The 20,672-nt window shown below is 39.0% G+C and overlaps 2 protein-coding genes across 20 annotated transcripts in view; one reads left to right on the top strand and one right to left on the bottom strand.

Moving 5' to 3' along the window:
* ST7L (suppression of tumorigenicity 7 like) overlaps window positions 1-20,027 on the bottom strand; it is a 142,685-nt gene extending 122,658 nt beyond the window's left edge. For 6 of the 19 annotated variants that reach the window (XR_003033852.2, XM_024989471.2, XM_010803191.4 and 3 more), the window contains exons 1-6: window positions 19,089-19,309; window positions 18,456-18,503; window positions 17,376-17,458; window positions 14,156-14,318; window positions 8,818-8,872; window positions 5,495-5,610 (exon numbers count right to left, since the gene is read on the bottom strand). Coding sequence is in view for 18 of the 19 variants with exons in the window: in XM_024989471.2 (XP_024845239.1) it covers window positions 5,495-5,610; window positions 8,818-8,872; window positions 14,156-14,318; window positions 17,376-17,458; window positions 18,456-18,503; window positions 19,089-19,293 (670 nt within the window). In the remaining variant the exon portion in view is untranslated. Of the gene's footprint in view, window positions 1-5,494; window positions 5,611-8,817; window positions 8,873-14,155; window positions 14,319-17,375; window positions 17,459-18,193; window positions 18,287-18,455; window positions 18,504-19,088; window positions 19,310-19,608 lie in introns of those variants that run through there. The other 13 variants (XM_005204136.5, XM_024989472.2, XM_024989476.2 and 10 more) reach the window with 11 other exon arrangements.
* The window catches only part of CAPZA1 (capping actin protein of muscle Z-line subunit alpha 1), a 44,173-nt gene continuing 43,522 nt past the window's right edge, over window positions 20,022-20,672 (top strand). The window contains 1 exon segment of the mRNA NM_001083480.2: window positions 20,022-20,102. Within this exon segment, the coding sequence (NP_001076949.1) occupies window positions 20,064-20,102 (39 nt within the window). The 5' untranslated portion in view covers window positions 20,022-20,063.

The raw sequence follows: 20,672 nt of genomic DNA, 5'->3' as shown, positions 1-20,672 counted from the left end.
ATCAAAACCATCTCCAAGAAAAAGAAATGCGAAAAAGCAAAATGGCTGTCTGAGGAGGTCTTACAAATAGCTGAGAAAAGAGGAGAAGTGAAAAGCAAAGGAGAAAAGGAAAGATATATCCATTTGAATGAAGAGTTCCAAAGAATAGTAAGGAGAGATAAGAAAGCCTTTCTCAGTGATCAGTGCAAAGAAATAGAGAAAAACAATAGGATGGGAAAGACTAGAGATCCCTTCAAGAAAATTAGAGATACCAAGGGAACATTTCATGCAAAGATGGGCAAAATAAAGGACAGAAATGGTATGGACCTAACAGAAGCAGAAGATATTAAGAAGAGTTGGCAAGAATACACAGAAGAACTGTACAAAAAAGATCTTCATGACCCAGATCATCATGATGGGATGAGCCAGACATCCTGGAATGTGAAGTCAAGTGGGCCTTAGGAAACATTACTACGAACAAAGCCAGTAGAGGTGACAGAATTCCAGTTGAGCTCTTTCAAATCCTAAAAGATGATGCTGTGAAAGTGTTGCACCCAATCTGCTAGCAAATTTGGAAAACTCAGCAGTGGCCACAAGACTGGAAAAGGTCAGTTTTCATTCCAATCCCAAAGAAAGGCAATGCCAAAGCATGCTCAAACTACTGCACAGTTGCACTCCTCTCACATGTTAGTAAAGTAATGCTTAAAACTCTCGAAGCCAGGCTTCAGCAATACGTGAACCGTGAACTTCCAGATGTTCAAGCTGGTTTTAGAAAAAGCAGAGGAACCAGAGATCAAATTGCCAACATCCACTGGATCATTGAAAAAGCAAGAGAGTTCCAGAAAAACATCTATTCCTGCTTTATTGATGATGCCAAAGCCTTTGACTGTGTGAATCACCACAAACTGTGGAAAATTCTGAAAGAGATGGGAATAGCAGACCACCTGACCTGCCTCTTGAGAAATCTGTATGCAAGTCAGGAAGCAACAGTTAGAATGGGACATGAAACAACAGACTGGATCCAAATTGGGAAAGGAGTATGTCAATACTGTATATCATCACCCTGCTTATTTAACTTGTATGCAGAGTACGTCATGAAAAACGCTGGACTGGATGAAGCACAAGCTGGAATCAAGACTGCTGGGAGAAATATCAATAACCTCAGATATGTAGATGACACCACCCTTATGGCAGAAAGTGAAGAAAGACTAAAGAGCCTCTTGATGAAAGTTAAAGAGGAAATTGAAAAAGTTGGCTTAAAGCTCAATATTCAGAAAACTAAGATCACAGCATCTGGTCCCATCACTTCATGGCAAATAGATGGGGAAACAATGGAAATAGTGGCAGACTTTATTTTTGGGGGCTCCAAAATCACTGCAGATGGTGATTTCAGCCATGAAATTAAAAGACGCTTACTCCTTGGAAGGAAAGTTATGACCAACCTAGACAGCATATTAAAAAGCAGAGACATTATTTTGCTAACAAAGGTCCATCTAGTCAAGGCTATGGTTTTTCCAGTAGTCATGTATGGATGTGTGAGTTGGACTATAAAGAAAGCTGAGTGCCAAAGAATTGATGCTTTTGAACTGTGGTATTGGAGAAAACTCTTGAGAGTCCCTTGGACTGCAAGGAGATCCAACCAGTTCATCCTAAAGGAAATCAGTTCTGAATATTCATTGGAAGATCTGATGTTGAAGCTGAAACTCTAATACTTTGGCCATCAGATGCTAAGAGATGACTCATTTGAAAAGACTCTGATGCTGGGAAAGATTGAAGGCAGGAGGAGAAGGGGACAACAGAGGATGAGATGGTTGGATGGCATCATCAACTCAATGGACATGAGTTTGAGTAAACTCCAGGAGTTGGTGATGGATAGGGAGGCCTGGCATGCTACAGTCCATGAGGTCACAAAGAGTTGGACACAACTGAGTGACTGAACTTAACTGAACTGAGTAGTCCTACCACAGAGCCTGTAGACTCCAGGAATTGGTTGCCTCAGGCCAAACAACTAACAGGGAGTGAGCAGCTCCTTATTGCAAAATTCAGGCTTATATTGAAGAAAATAGGGAAAACCACTAGGCCATTCAGGTATGACCTAAATCAAATCCCTTATGATTATACACTGCTGTCATGTCTGACTCTTTGCTACCTCATGGACTGTAGCTTGCCAGTATCCTACCAGCAGAAAATTGGATTAAAGATTTACTGAGCATGGCCCTGCCCACTAGAGAAAGACCCAGTTTCCCCACAGCCAGTCCCTCCCATCAGGAAGCTTGCACAAGCCTCCTGTCTTCAGCCATCAGAGGGCAGACAGAAGAAACAAGAACTATAATCCTATAGTCTCAAAAATAAAAACCACAATCACAGAAAGCTAACCAAAACGATCACATGGATTCACAGCCTTGTATAACTCAATAAAGCTATGATCCATGCCATGCAAGGCCACCCAAGATAAACAGGTGATAGTGGAGAGTTCTGACAAAATGTGGTCCACTGGAGAAGGGAATGGCAAACTACTTCAGCATTCTTGCATTGAGAATCCCATGAACATCATGAAAAGGCAAAAAGATATGACAGCAAAAGACGAGCCCCGCAGGTCGACAGGTGTCCAATATACTACTGGGGAAGAGCAGAATACCAGCTCCAGAAAGAATGAAGAGACTGGGCCAAAGTGGAAATGACACTGAGTTATGGATGTGTCTGGTGGTGAAAGTAAAGTCTGATGCTATAAAGAACAATATCACATAGGAGCCTGGAAGATTAGGTTCATGAATCAAGGTAAATGAGACATGGTCAAGAAGGAAATGGCAAAGTGAACATCGACATCTTAGGGATCAGTGAACAAAAATGGACAAGAATGGGTAAATTTAATTCAGATGACCATTATATCTACTACTCTGGGAAAGAACCCCTTAGAAGAAATGGAGTAGCCCTCATAATCAACAAGAGTCCAAAATGCTGTATTTGGGTGCAATCTCAAAAATGACAGAATGATCTTGGTTCATTTCCAAGGCAAACCACTCCACATCACAGTAATCCAAGTCTATGCCTCAACCACTAAAGATGAAGAAGCTGAAATTGACTGGTTCTATGAAGACCTATAAGACCTTCTAGAACTAACACCAAAAAAAATAAATAAATAAACAGACGTCCTTTTCATTATATGGGATTGGAATACAAATGTAGAAAGTCAAGAGATATCTGGAGTGACTGGCAAGTTTGGTCTAGAGTATAAAATGAAGCAGAGCAAAGGCTAACAGAGTTTTGTCAAGAGAATGCACTGTCATAGCAAGCAGTCTTTCAACAACACAAAAAACAACTCTACACGTGGCATCACCAGAGGGTCAACACTGAAATCAGATTGATTATATTCTTTGCAACCAAAGATGAAGAAGCTCTATACAGTCAGCAAAAACAAGACCTGGAGCTAACTGTGGTTCAGATCATCAGCTCCTTACTGAAAAATTCAGGCTTAAATTGAATAAAATAGGGAAACTACTAGGCCATTCAGATTATGATTAGACAGTGCTCAGTCGTGTCTGACTCTTTGCTACCTCATAGACTGTATGTAGTCTTCCAGGCTCCTCTGTTCATGGGATCTTCCAGGTAAGAATACTGGACTGGATTGCCATTTCCTTCTCCACCTGGATCTTCCCAACCCTGGTGTCAAACCCGGGTCTTCTGTGTCTACTGCATTGCAGATGGATACTTTACCTCTGAGCCACAGGGGAAGCCCCCGTGAAAGTGACAAACAGAGTCAAGGGATTAGATCTGGTAGACAAGAGTACCTGAAGAACTACAGACAGAGGTTCATAACACTGTACAGGGCATGGTGACCAAAACCAACCCCAAGAAAAACAAATGCAAAAAGGCAAAGTGGTTGTCTGATGAAGCCTTACAAATATGAGGCCTTACAAATAGCCAAGAAAAAGAAGAAAAGTGGAAAGAGAAAAGAGAAAAGGAAGTGGAAAAGTAGAAAAGAGAAAAGGAAAGATATATCCAACTGAATGCAGAGTTCCAGAGAATAGCGAGGAGAGATGAGAAAGCCTTAAGTGAACAACGCAAAGAAATAGAGGAAAATAATAGGATGGGAAAGACTAAAGATCTTTTCATGAAAATTGGAGATAGCAAGGGAACATTTCATGCAAAGATAAGCACAATAAAAGGCAGAAGAGATAAAGAAGAAGTGGCAAGATCTTAATGACCCAGATAACCACGATGGTGTGGTCACTCACCTAGAGCCAGACATTCTGGAGTGTGAAAGTGCCAACTCACTGGAAAAGACCCTGAAGCTGGGAAAGATTCAGGGCAAGAAGAGAAGGGGGCAACAAAGAATAAAATGGTTGGACAGCATCACTGACTCAATGGATGTAGTTTGAACAAACTCCAGAAGATAGTAAAAGATGGGGAAGCCTGGCCTGGTGCAGTTCATGGAGTCACAAAGAGTTGGACATGACTTAGCAACTGAACAACATAAAGTGATTGGGATGATTAAATTAGTATCTTTATATAAATTGCTTAGAACAGTGCTTCATATATAATAAGTATTATACAATTGTTAGCTATTATTAATGAAACTGCTTAAGACATCTGCAACATCAAAGCTATTCAATCATTTATAATTCCATCAAAGAATAAATATTAATATTTACAGTATACCAGGCAGTGTGTTAGATGATAAGGATTCAAAGATGACAAGTATAGTCTCTTATTTCCAAAGTTTCATACATTATTAGGGAGGACAAACATTAAAGCAACATCATAATATTAACAAATAAGTGTTCACAGTTGAATAAACTAACTAAAATTATTATACTGAGGTTTGGACTAAGTACTGTTGAACTGCAGAGAAGATCAGAGAAGGCTTCCCAAAGAATAATACTTTTAATTTTGAAGGATAAAAGTAGAAGCATAGATAAGGTGGAAAAGGGCAAAATAGTTGTGATAAAGATCCCTGTCAATCAGTCGGACACAATTCAGCAACAAAACAACAACTTTAAGCCAAATATTTAAGAGTCTCCATACTCACTTCTACAGAAAAGATTAGAGAGAACTAAACTCAGACACTTCTATGATCTTCCACAACTTTACAGTGTTTCTCTGAATTATGACTAGAATAAAATATACCCAATTTTTCTCCGCATGCTGTGCCCCAATGTTTAACTCTGCCTTACTCTTTTTTTTTTTTAAATGTATGATTTCAGGTGTTAATTTCCCCAACCAAAACTGGGTACACTATTCTCTGCATAAGCCATTGTTGGATTTGATCTGAAAGGTTTTTTAAGTTGTAAAAGAAGCAACTAATTTGTATAAAATAATTTAAATTCTGTATAAGACAAGAGACTATAATAATAACCTAGTTTACAATCATAATTAGTTTCAATTTATTCTGGGTTTCTTATCAATGATACAAACGACTCCAAGCCAAATAACTCTGTATAATAAATTACACTAAAAAACTTTGAAAATAATTTTAATGACTACTATTCACCCCAAGAACAGATATGACACATACCTGTATCTGAAGGACGTAAAAAGTCTGTGTCACAGGTGAAAAAGGTCTGATGGTCCTGAGCTGACAAATTCATGTCATAGTATGTAAGTGGCTCTTTACCAGTCACCCAAGTGTATCTTTACCAAAATACAAGAAAATATGTAAATTGAACGTGAGAGAGCATCAATCAGCTATAATAGACACTACTTAAAATTCAAAATTTACTACTACAAATTTTATTTAAGGAGATTTCAAAAGCTTATTGTAATCAATAAAACAAAAGAGATAACCTACACAAACTACTTAGAGTACAATAATAAAACATCTAAAACCAAAAGGGAAAAGGCTAGATTATTCAACAAACAGTGCTTCAAAATTGAATCTGAATGGATAAAACAATTTGACTGAAATATATACCTCATTAAGTATACTTAAATTCTCAGTGAATTAGAATTAAATATGAAAAGTAAAACTACAAAGAAGCTAGAAGAAAACACCCTAAAACCCTCAGGAATTAATAGCAGATAACAAGCTGGCTAATAAATTAAAATAACTCATTTTTACTTTTCACCTATAAAATTGGCAAATATATGTCATCAAGAGTGAAGTGGGATATCGATTCACACATATTCCTGTTATAAATTGGTATTTACATTTCTCTTCCCAGAAATCAATTATGAAGTATCAAGAGTCTTAGCGCCACAACTACTGAAGCCTGCATGCCTAGCGCCTATGCTCCACAACAAGAGAAGCTACAGCGATGAACAGCCTGTGCGCCGCAAGGAAGAGTAGCCCCCACTTCCCACAATTAGCCTGGATGCAGCTATGAAGACTCAGCGTAAGCAAAACTTAATTAATTAATTATTTTCAAAAGAGGCTTAAAAATATTCACATCTAGTTAGAGGATTGGCAAATGGAATTCCATTTTACCACTCTACTTTTGCTTATTTTTGAAATTTTTCAACATTAAAAGAAGAAAAAATTCAAAGGGAAGAAAAAAAACTGTTCACACCTTTTGACTCAGTAATCCTAGTGCTACAAATCTACCCTAAGAAAATAATCATATATGTGAATAAATATTTATATATAAAAATATCCTTCTAGAGTAATTGTTAACAGTGAACTATAATCTGTAAGTTATATATGGTACCTCTACAATAAAATATAGTACAACTGTTAAAATTCACGTTTTGAAGAAATTCTGTGGGAAATTCACATATGGTGAATTTCATATATTATGATGTTCAAGTTTTGTTTCTATATACACATATATAGAAGAGAGTCTTGATGGAAACACTAGTAGCAGTTGTCTCTTCATGGTAGAAAAAGGTGATTTTTTTTTTTACTTTCTTTCTATACATCTCTTTATTTTCCAACTTTCTATGAATAGGTATGTATTTTGCAATCAGAAAAGGCATTTTAAAAGCACATTATATATATATGATCAAAGATTTTTAAGTTATTTAATAAGTTGTCTTGCTATTTAAAGTTTTTAGCTATTTTGCGAGAAATTATCATGAAGAAAAAAGAAAAAGCAAACACTTGTTCACTTAGCAAAGTTTGGTACACATTCTAAAATCATAAAAAAATTTAACAATCTATATTAATCCCAAAATGATTTGAAGCAGTTAAAAAAATATATGTATAGTATCAATAACTTAGGGCTTCCCTGGTGGCTCAGCAGTACAGAATCCACTTGTAGTGCAGGATATGTGGATTCAATCCCTGGGTCAGGAAGATCCCCTGGAGAAGGAAATGGCAACCCACTCCAGAATTCTTCCCTGGGAAATCTCAGGGACAGAGGAGCCTAGCAGGCTACAGTCGACGGGGGTCACAAAAATCAAACACAACTTAGCAACTACACAACAAAACAACAAATCAATAACCTAAATTAGAAGCAAATTTTAAAAGACTCAATAAAGTAAAACAAGGATTGAGCCATAAAATGGCCCACAGCAAAGAGTTCTATAAATTTGCTAAAGGTGGGCTATAATACAAGTCTAAGCTTCCCAGAACCACACAATAATTACCAATGCATTTTATACTTTCCCATTAAGAAAGAAGCATTAAGAGTTCAAAAAGAAGCATTAAGAATTCCTTATCCTGGGCTTCCCTGATGGCTCACTGGTCAAGAATCCGCCTGCCAATGCAGGCATGGGTTCAATCCCTGACCTGGGAAGATCCCGCAGGCCACAGAGCAACAAAGCCTATGCACCACAACAGTTGAGCCTTTGTTCTAGATCCCAGGAACCACAACTACTGAGCCCATGTGCCACAATTACTGAAGCTTGTGCACCTAGAGCCTGTGTTCCACAAGAGAAGCCATGACAATGAGAAGCCAGCACACCACAACTAGAGAAAAGCCCACGCAGCAACAAAGATCCAGCATAGCCAAAAGTAAATAAATAAGTAAAATTATAAAAAAGAGTTCCTTATACTAAGATAAGAAATTTCTCTTTAAGATTTTCATGAAGTAGATACTAGATAACAAGAATAATAGCCTAAAAGGTTTTTAATAAACACAGTGAGAAGTTCAAGGACCTGTTTCTTGCAAAATCCCTTAATATAGGCTAATTACATCTATCAGAAAAGGCTAGCTTTGACTTCCCAGGATGTGACTGTTCTACACTATCAACTACTTATGCACAGGGATTACTGCTTAATCATTTTGCATCCCCGTCATTTTGTACAACGTCCACATACAGTAGACATAAACTATTTCTTGTTCAATGAATTAAATGACATACCCCATGCTATTCCCAGGTAAAACACAGCCCCTTTCCAAACAAATAAATTTATCTTTTGTCATAAGTTTCAAAAGTTTTCTCATTTAGAGTAAAAACCAGAAGAGCAATGGACACAATAGTGTAGCCAGGGAATGGCAATATAAAATACAATATAAAAATAGTATACCCTGTACTGTTGCACAAATGAAATTTATATTCACATTCAGATTGATATCTTCTAGTAAACTGTCAAATAACTGTCAAATTTGAAATTGAGCACATATGCACAGGAATATGCTGACATTTATAATTTTTCTTAACCTCATGAATTCTTTGAAAAGGCTTTCTGTCATAAACCAAGGACCAAATGTACACTTATTATATATCACAAACATGGCTTGAAGCAATGTTTCTCATGAAAAAAGTAAACATATTCAAGATGCAGAAAATTAAACTCTGGGCTAATCATTTTACCTTATGATATATCCGTAACTCCAACTAGAAGAGCTATGATAATCTGTAATCTGTAATTATGATATATCTGTAAAAATAAATGTTTCCATAATACTTTTACTCTAAAACCAATGCCATAATTATACTGAAAGCAAAATGTAATACCTCCTATATTCTGCTCCTCTGAAAAGATTTAGAGGATTTCTCCATACTTTACATTCTAAAAAAAACAAAGAGAAAAAGGGGGAAATTAAGACAGTTTAATCTAATGTAGTTAAATACTAATTTAGCCAACATGGTAAGCATAATGCTGGCCACGTATAACACAAAGATGAATAAAGCATGTACCATCCCTGCTGTCATGCAGCATGTAATCAAATATAGTTATTCCCTTATTTCTGCCTCCGTAGCCTTTGGTCCACAATTCAAGTATAGCACTTACCATATTACAAAGTGACTATCTGTTTGGTTTTCAGGTTTCTCCCTTTAAAATATAAGCTTTTAAAACTTTGTTCATGTTTGTATTTCTAGAACCTACCACAGAATCTGAACTAACTTGTTTAACTGAATTACATGTGGCATGAGAATCAGTTATGTAAACTATCACCTAAACTGTGTGCAAAGTGCTATGGTAGAGAGCTGTTCTGGTCTAAGAATAAAAAGGAAGTGATTAAGTTTGCTCTGGAGAAATAAGGGGAGACTTTGGAAAGGAGGTGACATTTAAATGTTGTTTTTGTTGTTGTTTAGTCATTCGATGGACGTGAGCCTGAGCAAGCTTCGGGAGTTGGTGATGGACAGGGAAGCCTGGCGTGCTGCAGTCCATGGGGTCGTAAAGAGTCAGACATGACTGAGCGACTGAACTGAACTGAGTCACTAAGTCATGTTGGACTCCTTGCAACCTCATGGACTGTAGTGCGCCAGGCTTTAAACTTGAATCCTTTAAACTTGAACCACTGTAAAAAATGAGTAGAAGGTTGCCAGATGAAGAACATTCTAAGAAGTAGTATTAGAAAATCACACAGCATAGTTCAATTAGAGTACATGGTGGAAGATTAAAGTACACGGTAGAAGGTGAGAGGGCTGCCGTGATGGCTCAGATGGTAAAGAACCTGCCTGCAATGTGGGAGACCTGAGTTCGATCCCTGGATTGGGAAGATGCCCTGGAGAAAAGAAAGCCAACCCACTTCGGTATTCTTGCCTGGAGAATTCCAGGGACAGAGAAGCCTGGCAGGCTATAGTACATGGGTTGCAAAGAGTCGGAGATGACTGAGTAACACCTAAGAAGGTGAGGAGAGATGTAAATGAGGCTACAGAACAGACTGGGGGAAACTGATGAAGGCGCTTATATACTACATAAAGAGCTTAGATATTGTTCTTAGTAAGAAGCCATCAAATGTTTATAAATAGAAAGATAACAAATATCAGGTCTCTGTTTAGATCAGCAGTTGTCAAAGTACCATGCATGGAACTGCAAACTAACAACACATTTCATAATAAATGAGAAGGCATTATTTGCCTTTTTAACTTTTTGAGTGAGTGAAGTCGCTCAGTCGTGTCCGACTCTTTGCGACCCCATGGACTATAGCCTACCAGGCTCCTCCGTCCATGGGATTTTCCAGGCGAGAATATTGGAGTGGGTTGCCATTTCCTTCTCCAGGAGATCTTCCCAACCCAGGGACTGAACCCAGGTCTCCTGCATTGTAGGTAGACGCTTTACCATCTGAGCCACCCTGAGAGTGAGGGCGTCCTTAAATTTTGTGCCCCAAGCATCTGACTTGCCTCACACTAGTGCAAGTCCTGCGAAGTTGGGCTGACGGTACAAAATCAATGGTTTGTAAAACTGCCAGTATTTTAAACTAGTAGTAATTGGTTCCTCACCCCTAATCTAGTAAACAGGCAAAAAAATATGAAAGTTGTCTTCAATATAAGCAATTGTTTTTTGAGCTGAACTAACTTTTTTTTCCGTGGAGTATCACTTTTATCTGAAAGAATCACCAAGAGACAACTTTATGATTATTCAGATAAATACCTAGCAGACATTTTTCTGAATGGTGAACAAAGTAGGTCTGCCAAATTCAAGGAAGAAAAAACAGTACTTGCTGCTGATGATAAAATTTGAACTTTCAAGTACACATTGGAATTTTGAAAAACTTGTATTAGTTACCATGAACTTGACAATTTCCCAATACTTAAAGGCTTTTCTGTGAAATTAGTGGTGATATTAATAAATCTCATTTTTAAAAACTAACAATGTATCAATATTTGGAAGACAAACATAACTCAGGGAATGAGTATTTTCTAAATGAACAATGAAAGACCCATTCAAAATGGGACACCAAGGGATTTTAATGTAACAGAACACGAAGAGCTAATTGGTATAGCATCAGATTCCATACTCCAACTAAACTTTAAGAAAGTATCTCTCAGTAAATTTTGCTGTTGTATTAAAAAAGAATATCCACAACTTTCTGAAAAGGTTATTAAACTATTCTTCCCTTTTCCAACTATGCATCTGTGTGAGAACAGATTTTCTTCATAGATGTCAACCAAAACAACATTTCACAACAGGCAATGCCAGAAGCAGATATAAGAATAAGCTATTTTTTTTTAAGCTAGATAATAAAGAGATTTAAGTGAATGTAAAGCAATGGCAGTCTTCTGATTAAAATTTCCTATTTGGGGAAATATAATTATTTTTCATGATATGTGTATTAGCTCAGGTTGCCCTAACTAAATACCATAGGTTGGGTATAATTATATTAGAGGTTAGAACTTCAACACATGAATTTGAGGTGGGAGAGAGACACAGTTCAGTTCATAGAAATATGTTAACATGCAATGGGTTTCTGTTATTTTTAAAATAATTAATAAGTATTGTTAAAATTTGTTTCAATTTCTAATATGGTAAATACTGGGCATATAATCACTATTTAAACAAAAGCTCTGTGAGGTACTCAGTCATTTTGAAGAGTATAAAGATTCCTGGTTTGAGAACCACTTTCTTATAGTAAGGGGAGAGAATGTGCTAAAAGGAGAAGTATCATAGGCATGGAAACTAGTTAGGATGCACAGCAATAATCCAGGAAAGAGATATCTAAGGCCCAGATACGGGGCAATGAATGCTGAACTAAAAGAAGGTAGAACAGAGTCAAGGTAATTTTTGAGGGGAAAACAATGAGGGTCAATAGTCTGGAGAAGAAAGGGGAAATAAAAGAGCTATTATCTAAAACAATTCAAAGGTTTCTCTTATGGAAATTAATAGATTTTAGGATTGTGGAGAGTATCTATTGAAAGAAAATTAGCAGCTTCACTTTGGACTGTAAGCTTAGGATTGCTGAGGGACATCAAAGGTGAAGATTTCTAGCAGAGTTAGAAATGTGAAAGTGAAAGTGAAGTCGCTCAGTCGTGTCCAACTCTTTGCAACCCCGTGGACTGTAGCCCACCAGGCTCCTCCATCCACGGGATTCTCCAGGCAAGAATACTGGAGTGGGTTGCCATTTCCTTCTCCAGGGGATCTTCCTGACTCAGGGATTGAACCCAGGTCTCCCGCATTGCAGGCAGAGGCCTTAACCTCTGAGCCACCAGGGAAGAGATCTTGAGGGCAGAAATTTAAAATTGGCTCTCCCAATATATATGTCTATGGAAGACAATATTATAGAATAAGATGCAGATACCCAGGGAGAGAAAGTGGAACCAAAGAACTTTGACTCAGTCTCACAATAGGGTGTAAGATCGTATAATGAATGCATTATTGTTATAATTATTTACAACTGGACTATGAGCTTCCTTATGACAGATCTATGTCATATTCATTTTAACATGCCTTATTCTTGAGAGCTTGTTTGGAGGTTCTAGCAGGGGAGCGCAGCTACTCATATATCCTTGACCAAAGACCAGTCCTCCTCTCTCAGGGATGGTCATACTATTCCACCGAGCACGCAGCTTTGGGAGGAATGCACATGGAGCAGTGAGGGAGGAAGGGGACACCTGCCTAGCCAGCCAGATAAGCTGAATCAACCCTGGTGACCAATGGGGTGACAGATGTCGCAACCAGATCACCCTCACATCCAAAATGCCTTATTCTTAAGAGTTCTATAATTATTTTATGAAAGGGGAGAAAGGAGAAGAGGAAAGAAAATTACCAGTATTCCTTCCCGTACTTCCTGAATGGCTGTCAACCCCATCCCTACTAATCCTGGTCAACTCCCACTCACACTTTATGGCTCAGTTTAAATGGTTCTTTCTCTGAAAAACTTCCCTGACCACACATAAAAAGTGCCATCAATTTCACTCAGGTAGTATTTTTCTACTAAACTAATATAAACTTCATGTTTGGTTTACTGAACAAATGAGACATTATGGCATTCTACAGAATTAACTCATTTGTATTATTACCATATGATTTTAACCTACACCAAATGAAAGTGAAAGTGAAGTCACTCAGTCCTGTCCAACTCTTTGAGACTCCATGGACTGTAGCCTACCAGGCTCCTCTGTCCATGGGATTTTCATACCAAATGAAAGGAACAATAATCCAAAAATGTCACTTCTATTTGGCTTCAAAGATTTTATTTTCCTAATTGTATAATTACTAGATACATATATAAGAATGGTCTACAATTTAAGTATGACAAAATAATATTCATACATTGATAATAGATTTTGATGTCTTTGTAAATATACTGACAAGAAAAAATATTTTTCCTAACTTCGCTCTCTTGGCTGCTGTTGCTGCTAAGTCACTTTAGTCGTGTCTGACTCTGTGCAACCCCACAGACGGCAGCCCACCAGGCTCCTCTGTCCCTGGGATTCTCCAGGCAAGAATACTGGAGTGGGTTGCCATTTCCTTCTCCAATGCATGAAAGTGAAAAGTGAAAGGGAAGTGGCTCAGTCATGCCTGACTCTTCGCGACCCCATGGACTGCAGCCTACCAGGCTCCTCTGTCCATGGGATTTTCCAGGCAAGAGTACTAGAGTAGGGTGCCAACTGCCTGCTCTCTTGGCAGAGATGGCTAATTGTCTCTGTTCTCTCCTTTATCAGCAATAAGATCCCCTTATCACCTGGGCACATGTACATTGAGAAAATGATTACAATTTCTAACCTCCCTTATACCTAGTTCTAGCCATTTGATAAAGATCTGACCAGTAGAAAGTAAGTCAAAATAGTATGTAACACTTCTGGGAAGAATCCTTGGCTGCTATGGGGAAAGTGTCTTTCTCCTGGCCTGTTCTCCTTCCTCCTGACTAGAATGTGGACATGATGGCTGAAGCCAGAGTGACTGTCTGGGAACACAAGGAAAAACTGCACAGGAGATGGCAGGCTAATAAAACAGAAGGAGTCCAAAAAAAAATAGGAGTCTAGGTCTCTGATGATCATTGCTCTCCATATCAGCCATTAAACCTATATTTAAAGGAAAGACAAACTTCTATTGTTAAATGTTTTCTATCTGCCACGGTCAAACACAATCTTAACTATACAGCTCTGAAAACACATTTCATTTCACCTGACAAATTCTGCCTGCTGGTTTCGCTCTCTCTGTTGTTGGAAGGAGAACCTGGCTCTGAAATGCTGCTTTCTGTTCCTCCCATCAATGGTCGCAAATGGCTTACAGAAACTTGCTCAATAAAAGATGTGCCATGCTTATGAAAGTACCACCATTCAAATATCTGTGACAAAGAGAAAATATCTTTCATTTAAAACAGAACTGATCAGCAGATATGAGCTCAAGTCAAAACATTCTCTCAAGACGTTCCTGTTTAATTCAGTCTTTTAAATGTACTTTCCTTCCAAAAAACAAACCAAACACAAGATTCCCTGATAACACATACCAAGCCGAGGTAAAATGCCTTTTTGTAGCTTTTTTTTTTCTTTTTATAGCTTTGTCATACAATTCAGACAAGCTTAGGCAACACTAGAAGAAATGTCTGTAAATAAAGCATTTAAAAAATAATAAGTGTCTAAGCTATTAATAATATGTTACAATGTCATTTTAGTCTATCTGTAGCACAATTAAAAGAAAAATAATTTTGAAACAACTAATATGATGTGCTTAACCACTAGACTAGGGTTAGAATTCCCACAGTGACTCCCAATTCAGCCATACTTTAGCTGTGTGTTTTGTATAAGTCACTTATATTCTCAGAGCCTCAACGTCCTATCCAGCAAATATGGTTAACAAGAATTAGAAGTTCTTCTGAACAATAAAATACTAATCCAGTATTTGGCAGTACTATTAATGTAGGTTAAGAGTCAAGTTGCTTCCCATATTGAACTATTTAAAAATCAGGATATTCCTTTCTTTCTGTTTCCACAGTTTATCGCTATTATAAGAGGAAATCTAAAGCAGCTCTCTGTGTTGAATTAGCAGAGTGTTTCATATTTGGATACTCCAGCCTTTTCAACTCCCTTTGCTGGCTTCTTTGGGTGTGAGCTTTAAACGACATGTCCAGAGGGAATTTTTCCTGATTCCACAGAATGGAAAACTATTTTATGCGCTCCCATAGGCTCTTTTTTTCCTTTCAGAGTAATCTTTGTACTCGTAATAACTAAACAACTGGCTTTGCTGCTATTCTTCAAGCTCCCAAGCACACCTCTTCAGGTAGAAATAACACAGCACAACTAGCTTCCTCATTTCAGGTGGTAAAAGAAATTATAAATAAACTTTGCTAATAAAAACTCATCAATATTTCAAGGGTAATGACACAGTTCAACCTTTAAAATGTTACTTGAATTCCTAATTTTTATAAATTTAAAACTCTGATTTGAAAAAAGTAACAAATTTTAAAAATTGTTTTACATATTATATGTTATGAATCAATATTATATATATGTGTGTGTGTGTGTCTAAGTTTTCTCCCCTCCTTATAAATGAGAAAATTAGGACTCAATTCATGTTACTTGCCCAAATGGCAGAGTCAAGATTCAAAACTACATCTGCTGGTTCCAAGATCAGTGCTTTTTCCACTATATCAGCTGTTTAAAGATATTTTATCTCCTTTATTTAGATTTTTATCAGTTCAGTTCAGTCGCTCAGTCATGTCCCACTCTTTGTGATCCCATGGACTCCAGCATGCCAGGCCTCCCTGTCCATCACAAACTTCAGGGTTTACTCAAACTCATGTACATTGAGTCGGTGATGTCATCCAACCATCTCATCCTCGGTTGTCCCCTTCTCCTCCCGCCTTCAATCTTTCCTAGCATCAGGGTCTTTTCAAATGAGTCAGTTCTTTGCATCAGGTGGCCAAAGTACCGGAGTTTCAGCTTCAACATCAGTCCTTCCAAAGAATATTCAGGACTGATTTCTTTTAGGATGGACTGGTTAGATCTCCTTGCAGTCTATTCTATGGCAAAATATGCTAAATTATGAAAAGGATTTATAAATCAATAAATTTGAGGCTTTTAGAAACAGAGTTTTCATCCAGATTTCCTCAACAATTTTTTTTTTAAGTCAAGAGAAAAGTCTCTTTTTCATCTTTAACAAAATGGTAGTGTCCCTATAGAAAAAAAAAAAAACAACTCCAATACAAATGCTATTATTTTTACATTTCTACTATAGTTACAGAGCACCACCTAGAGATGAGAAAAAATTCAGAAAAATTGCATTCACCATGCATGCCATAATACTTCTTAAGATTTTTATCTGTAGCAGTATTTTTCCAAAGTTGATACTAGGAAACACTAGCTCCTAAGGATATTAATAAAGATTACAAAATTTTTAAAAATCTTTTTAAATTAAAAATGACAGCATGGTTAAGTAAAGCAAGAGAAAGCTGAATTAAACAGGTTTTTATGTAACTTCTTAGAATAACATGGCCAAAATTCATCAAGTGCTACTATGTTGTTACAAGTTTTCACACACATTATCTCATTTAATCCTCATAACAATGAAACTGATACTATTTTTTATTTTTTTTTGCCAAGTCAGGCAGCTCATGGGATCTTAAGGTTCTGGACCAGGGATCCAACCCGGCCTTCAGCAGTCAAACCTGGGAGCCCTAAACCAATGGACCACAAGGGAATTCCCAAGTTGATACTACTATAATCCCCAATGTATAGATGAGGAAATTGGAGCTTTAGAAAAGTTAATTCACTTGCTCAAGAAGTCACACAACTAAAGTGATGGTTAGTCTAGTTTCCAAACTCTACTCTTAAACACTCTAGAGAGGTAAAACACTCTAGGCAGGTAGACTATAAGCCCAGTTCAAGACACATAAATTTTTAGTCTGCTCAATGTTGCCAGTATTAAAGTACTGGAAGACTTAAGATAAAAACTTTATATTCAGGTTTTCTTGAAATCATTTGAAAAAACTGAAAGTTCTAGTAATACGGTCTGCAAATCTACATGGCAACAATTATCTTTAGCCTTTTCTAGAAGGAACATAGCCTTTTCTAGAAGGAATATGTACTGTCCAGATTAGAGTCTTCAAAGTAAATAAAAATTTTACTTTTTACACTCTGCCCATTTTACTCATTTTTGTTACTAAGCCAAGTTTCCGAGCATTTACCTGGGGAATTCACCTCCCACTAGACTCCCCACAACATAGTCTTTTATATGCAAATGAATACTACCAATCTCTAAAAGTAGAGAGGAAGTTGCAGCGTTTTTTATAATGCTTTTTCACATTTTAAGAATGCTAATCTATAAGTACTTATAATTATAACCACTTAAAGAGATTTGATTTTTAGATAAACACCAAAGCATGAAGGAAATGGAAACTACTTACAAATATTAGTCCTGATATCAAAGAAGATGTCCCTGTAAGTGCCACATAGAATTTGGGTGTCAATGAATTTAAAAATACTGTCACTGAAAAAAAAAAAAAAAAGTCAAAGTTTAAAAGTACTGAAGTTACAAATATGTAGGTGTCTTTATGAGTTGAGGAACATACATAGATTAATATCTAGTATGAGATTCATTTGAGAAAGCTGTAATTTTTTAAAAAGCTACTTTGCATTCTCATTGTATCGTATCTTAAAAATGCCTTCCCACATGTAAGGAGATCATTTAGCTTGCTGTTGAGAATAAAACCAAGAACATCATAATTTAGACAAGACCTTTTGCAGTTGCACCACATATATTACAAAGGAGGATTAAAACGATTTCCTAATTATTTTGGTGAGATTCAAATCAGTGTTTCAAATTAGAGGGAAGGAAATAGTGTAGTATTTGACAAGTCACCAGGAGAGGCAAAACAGCCCAAAGAGAAACTAAGCAAAGCAAACCAAGTGCTTCCTATATCTGATTCACTGAAAACCTGGACCAGACTCTTCACTTCAAATAATAATCTCATAAATACTTTGGGTTTTAGAAAGAAATAAAAATCTGTAAAGTCACTGACTCTCATCTGAATGGCGTATCTAATTAATATGTAGAAAAAAAAAAAGATAAACTCAATGAGTAACATTTCACTGAGCGTACAAACCACTAGTGAGCACTTCATTAACCTGTAACAGAAACACCAAATTAGCTTTTTCAAACAGTCTAGGAAGGTCAATTTATCTAGCTTGTTTTAGTGTGTTAGTTGTATATGGATTTACATACTCGGTTCTTAAAAGGTCCAAAGTATTTCAGAACATTATCTCAGTCTTTCATATTATCTCACAGAATAGAAAACCGAACACTTGCCTTCTCTTTCTACAGAAAAATAAAACAGCACTGACAGTCAAAATCGTCACACAATAGAAATACTTCCATTTTAATTTGAGGTTGCCGATTTGTAATGACATAGTAAGAGGCCCTGGCTCCCATCCACTCTGACGCGGCTACAGCTAAAGAGTATTTGCAGAATCCAAGGGATCGTCACCTCTGAGATGTCTTAGATGTCTTTGGGTCTTCAGCCCACACAAGCTCTCTACGAATGTTGAAAGAAAGAACTAAGGAAAGTACCCACTACTGTTTGTCGCTCTCTTTCTCTTTACTTCCTGCATTGTTCTATTTTATTACTCAAGATAAAGTCTAAAACAGAGAACGGACAAAAATACAACGGAAACTATCTCTTGAGAAAGCTATTTTAAAACATGAGAATAGTTGGCTAAGATCGTGGTGTTTTCTCTTAGATGTTTTGTTGTCTGGGTGTGGGTTATCTCAGCTGAGTGGCGGGAGACTCAGAGGGTGTGCATCCACGTCTGAAATTGCTCTAATCTGCCCTATCACCTGAAGCCTACAGCTTGTCAGGTGGTTTCTCCTAGGGCGCCAGAAAGCACACGATAGAGGGCGGATCTTAAGAGTTCCGGGAGGAGCCGGCGGCTGCAGCTCAAGTTTGACAATCAGCTGCGGCCTCAGAGAAAAAGAATCCACTCGGTCGCTTAAACTAACTCATTCTCCGAGGCCCTCCAGTGATAAGGAAATCTCTGCCCTTTGGCCTTTGCCCCCGACACCTTTAACAGCCCCCTACCCCGCACCGCCGCCCGTCCCCGGGGAGCTCTGGGCCTCTCACCCGCTGCTAAATTCTCACACAGCCTCAGCGGGACCCTCAGAGCGTAAAGCAGCCCCAGCCCCGCCACGAACCACAGTGAGGCCCCAGTGCCCGCCAGACCAGCCCGCAGCCGCTCCCTCCAGCCCAGCGACGGGCTTAAGCCGGGAGCAGAGGCAGGAGACGCCGCAGCAATCGCTGCTTCACCTAAGCCGTCACCGTCCGCCATCTTGCCGCTCCCGCTGGCGCCGGGAGTTGGGAGGGGAGAAGGGCAGGAAAGCGGGAGTCGGGAATCCTGGGATAGTGGCGGACCTAAAGTTGGCCTCCGTGAAAACTGATAGTCCCAGGGAACGGGGACGAAGATCTGAAAAGTGGAGGAGCGCCCCAGGACTGAGCTACCTATTCCTTCCGAGGGAGGGAAAGGGCGGATGGCGGCACCTATTTTGGAGGAACTGAACTGTGACCCCTGGAGTTAAGTGTTTTAGCCTCCAGACGAATGAGGGTCGCCTTCCACCCCATTCCTAGGGTTGAAAAAACCACCAACCGTTCCAGAGTCCGAGCAGCACTAAGCCCTTTGGGCTCGGCTGTCATGGAGAGCACTGATACTGGGAAAATCTACAGGTGTAGCGACAGCGATTTGGTCGGCTGGAGTTCGGGCGCCAATACCAGTCGAAACACTCTCCCAACGTCCCATAGATGAATAGGGAAATGGCTGCAGCTCTGGCGCCAATACCAGTCGAAACACGCTCCCAACGTCCCCAAAATAAGTGGGGAAATGAGTGTAGCTCAGTGAGAAAGATATCAGATTTAAAATTAAAGTTAGCCGACTCCGTGGGTGCCGGGGCCCGGAGCCATCACCCCCGTCCGTAACTGACATGGCGCTCTCGCGGTCGGCGTTTCCGGGCGGGTCCTTCGGACGGCCCTCGCTGTGATTCCATCACTCGGCTTTCTTCCCAGCCTCCCTCGCGCCAGGGCCGGGCTGGGCCAGAGCAGCCCAAGATGGCCGACTTCGAGGATCGGGTGTCGGATGAGGAGAAGGTAAGGGGTTCGCCTCTCTCTCTTGCCTCTTCCCGGGACAGGGTAGGGAGGCCCGACCTGACTGCGGTGGGAACCCCGGCAGTGCCCCCAGGAGAAGGAAGCTTCTCGGTCCGTGCCGGCGTACGCTCTCCGCAGTCGGGACGCTTCGCTGCCCTTTTAGGGGCTTTCCTCTGCCTCACGGTGGCCCCAGTTCCCCATTCCTCAACTCTTTTACTCCTGGGCCTGAGGCACAACCCAGTGGTCTTCCTGCGAGAGAAGAGACTTTCCGTTATTGAATTGTGACTGTGGACCCTTTTTGTATTTGAGAGAGGGCGATGGTGATGTCGCGACGAATCAAGAAGCAATTATTTTACCGCCTTTAGCTGTTGGGGCTCACCCCATCCCCCCATTTTTAGATATGATTGGGGCTAGTTTAGGGCGAGTCACTTCCTGGTCAGGGTGGCCTCTTAACTTCCCTTTTGCTCCTCCTTCCCCAGGAAGTGATCTTGCTGTCACGACTCCTCGACAGGGAGAGGTCTCTAATATCTTGGCCACCTATCCTCCTACACCTCTTTTTCCACATACTACCGG

This window comes from Bos taurus, chromosome 3 (genome assembly GCF_002263795.3).
Source record: "Bos taurus isolate L1 Dominette 01449 registration number 42190680 breed Hereford chromosome 3, ARS-UCD2.0, whole genome shotgun sequence".
NCBI lineage: Eukaryota > Metazoa > Chordata > Mammalia > Artiodactyla > Bovidae > Bos > Bos taurus.
Note: the sequence above shows the minus strand (reverse complement) of the source record. Positions and strands in the feature narration are given on the sequence as shown.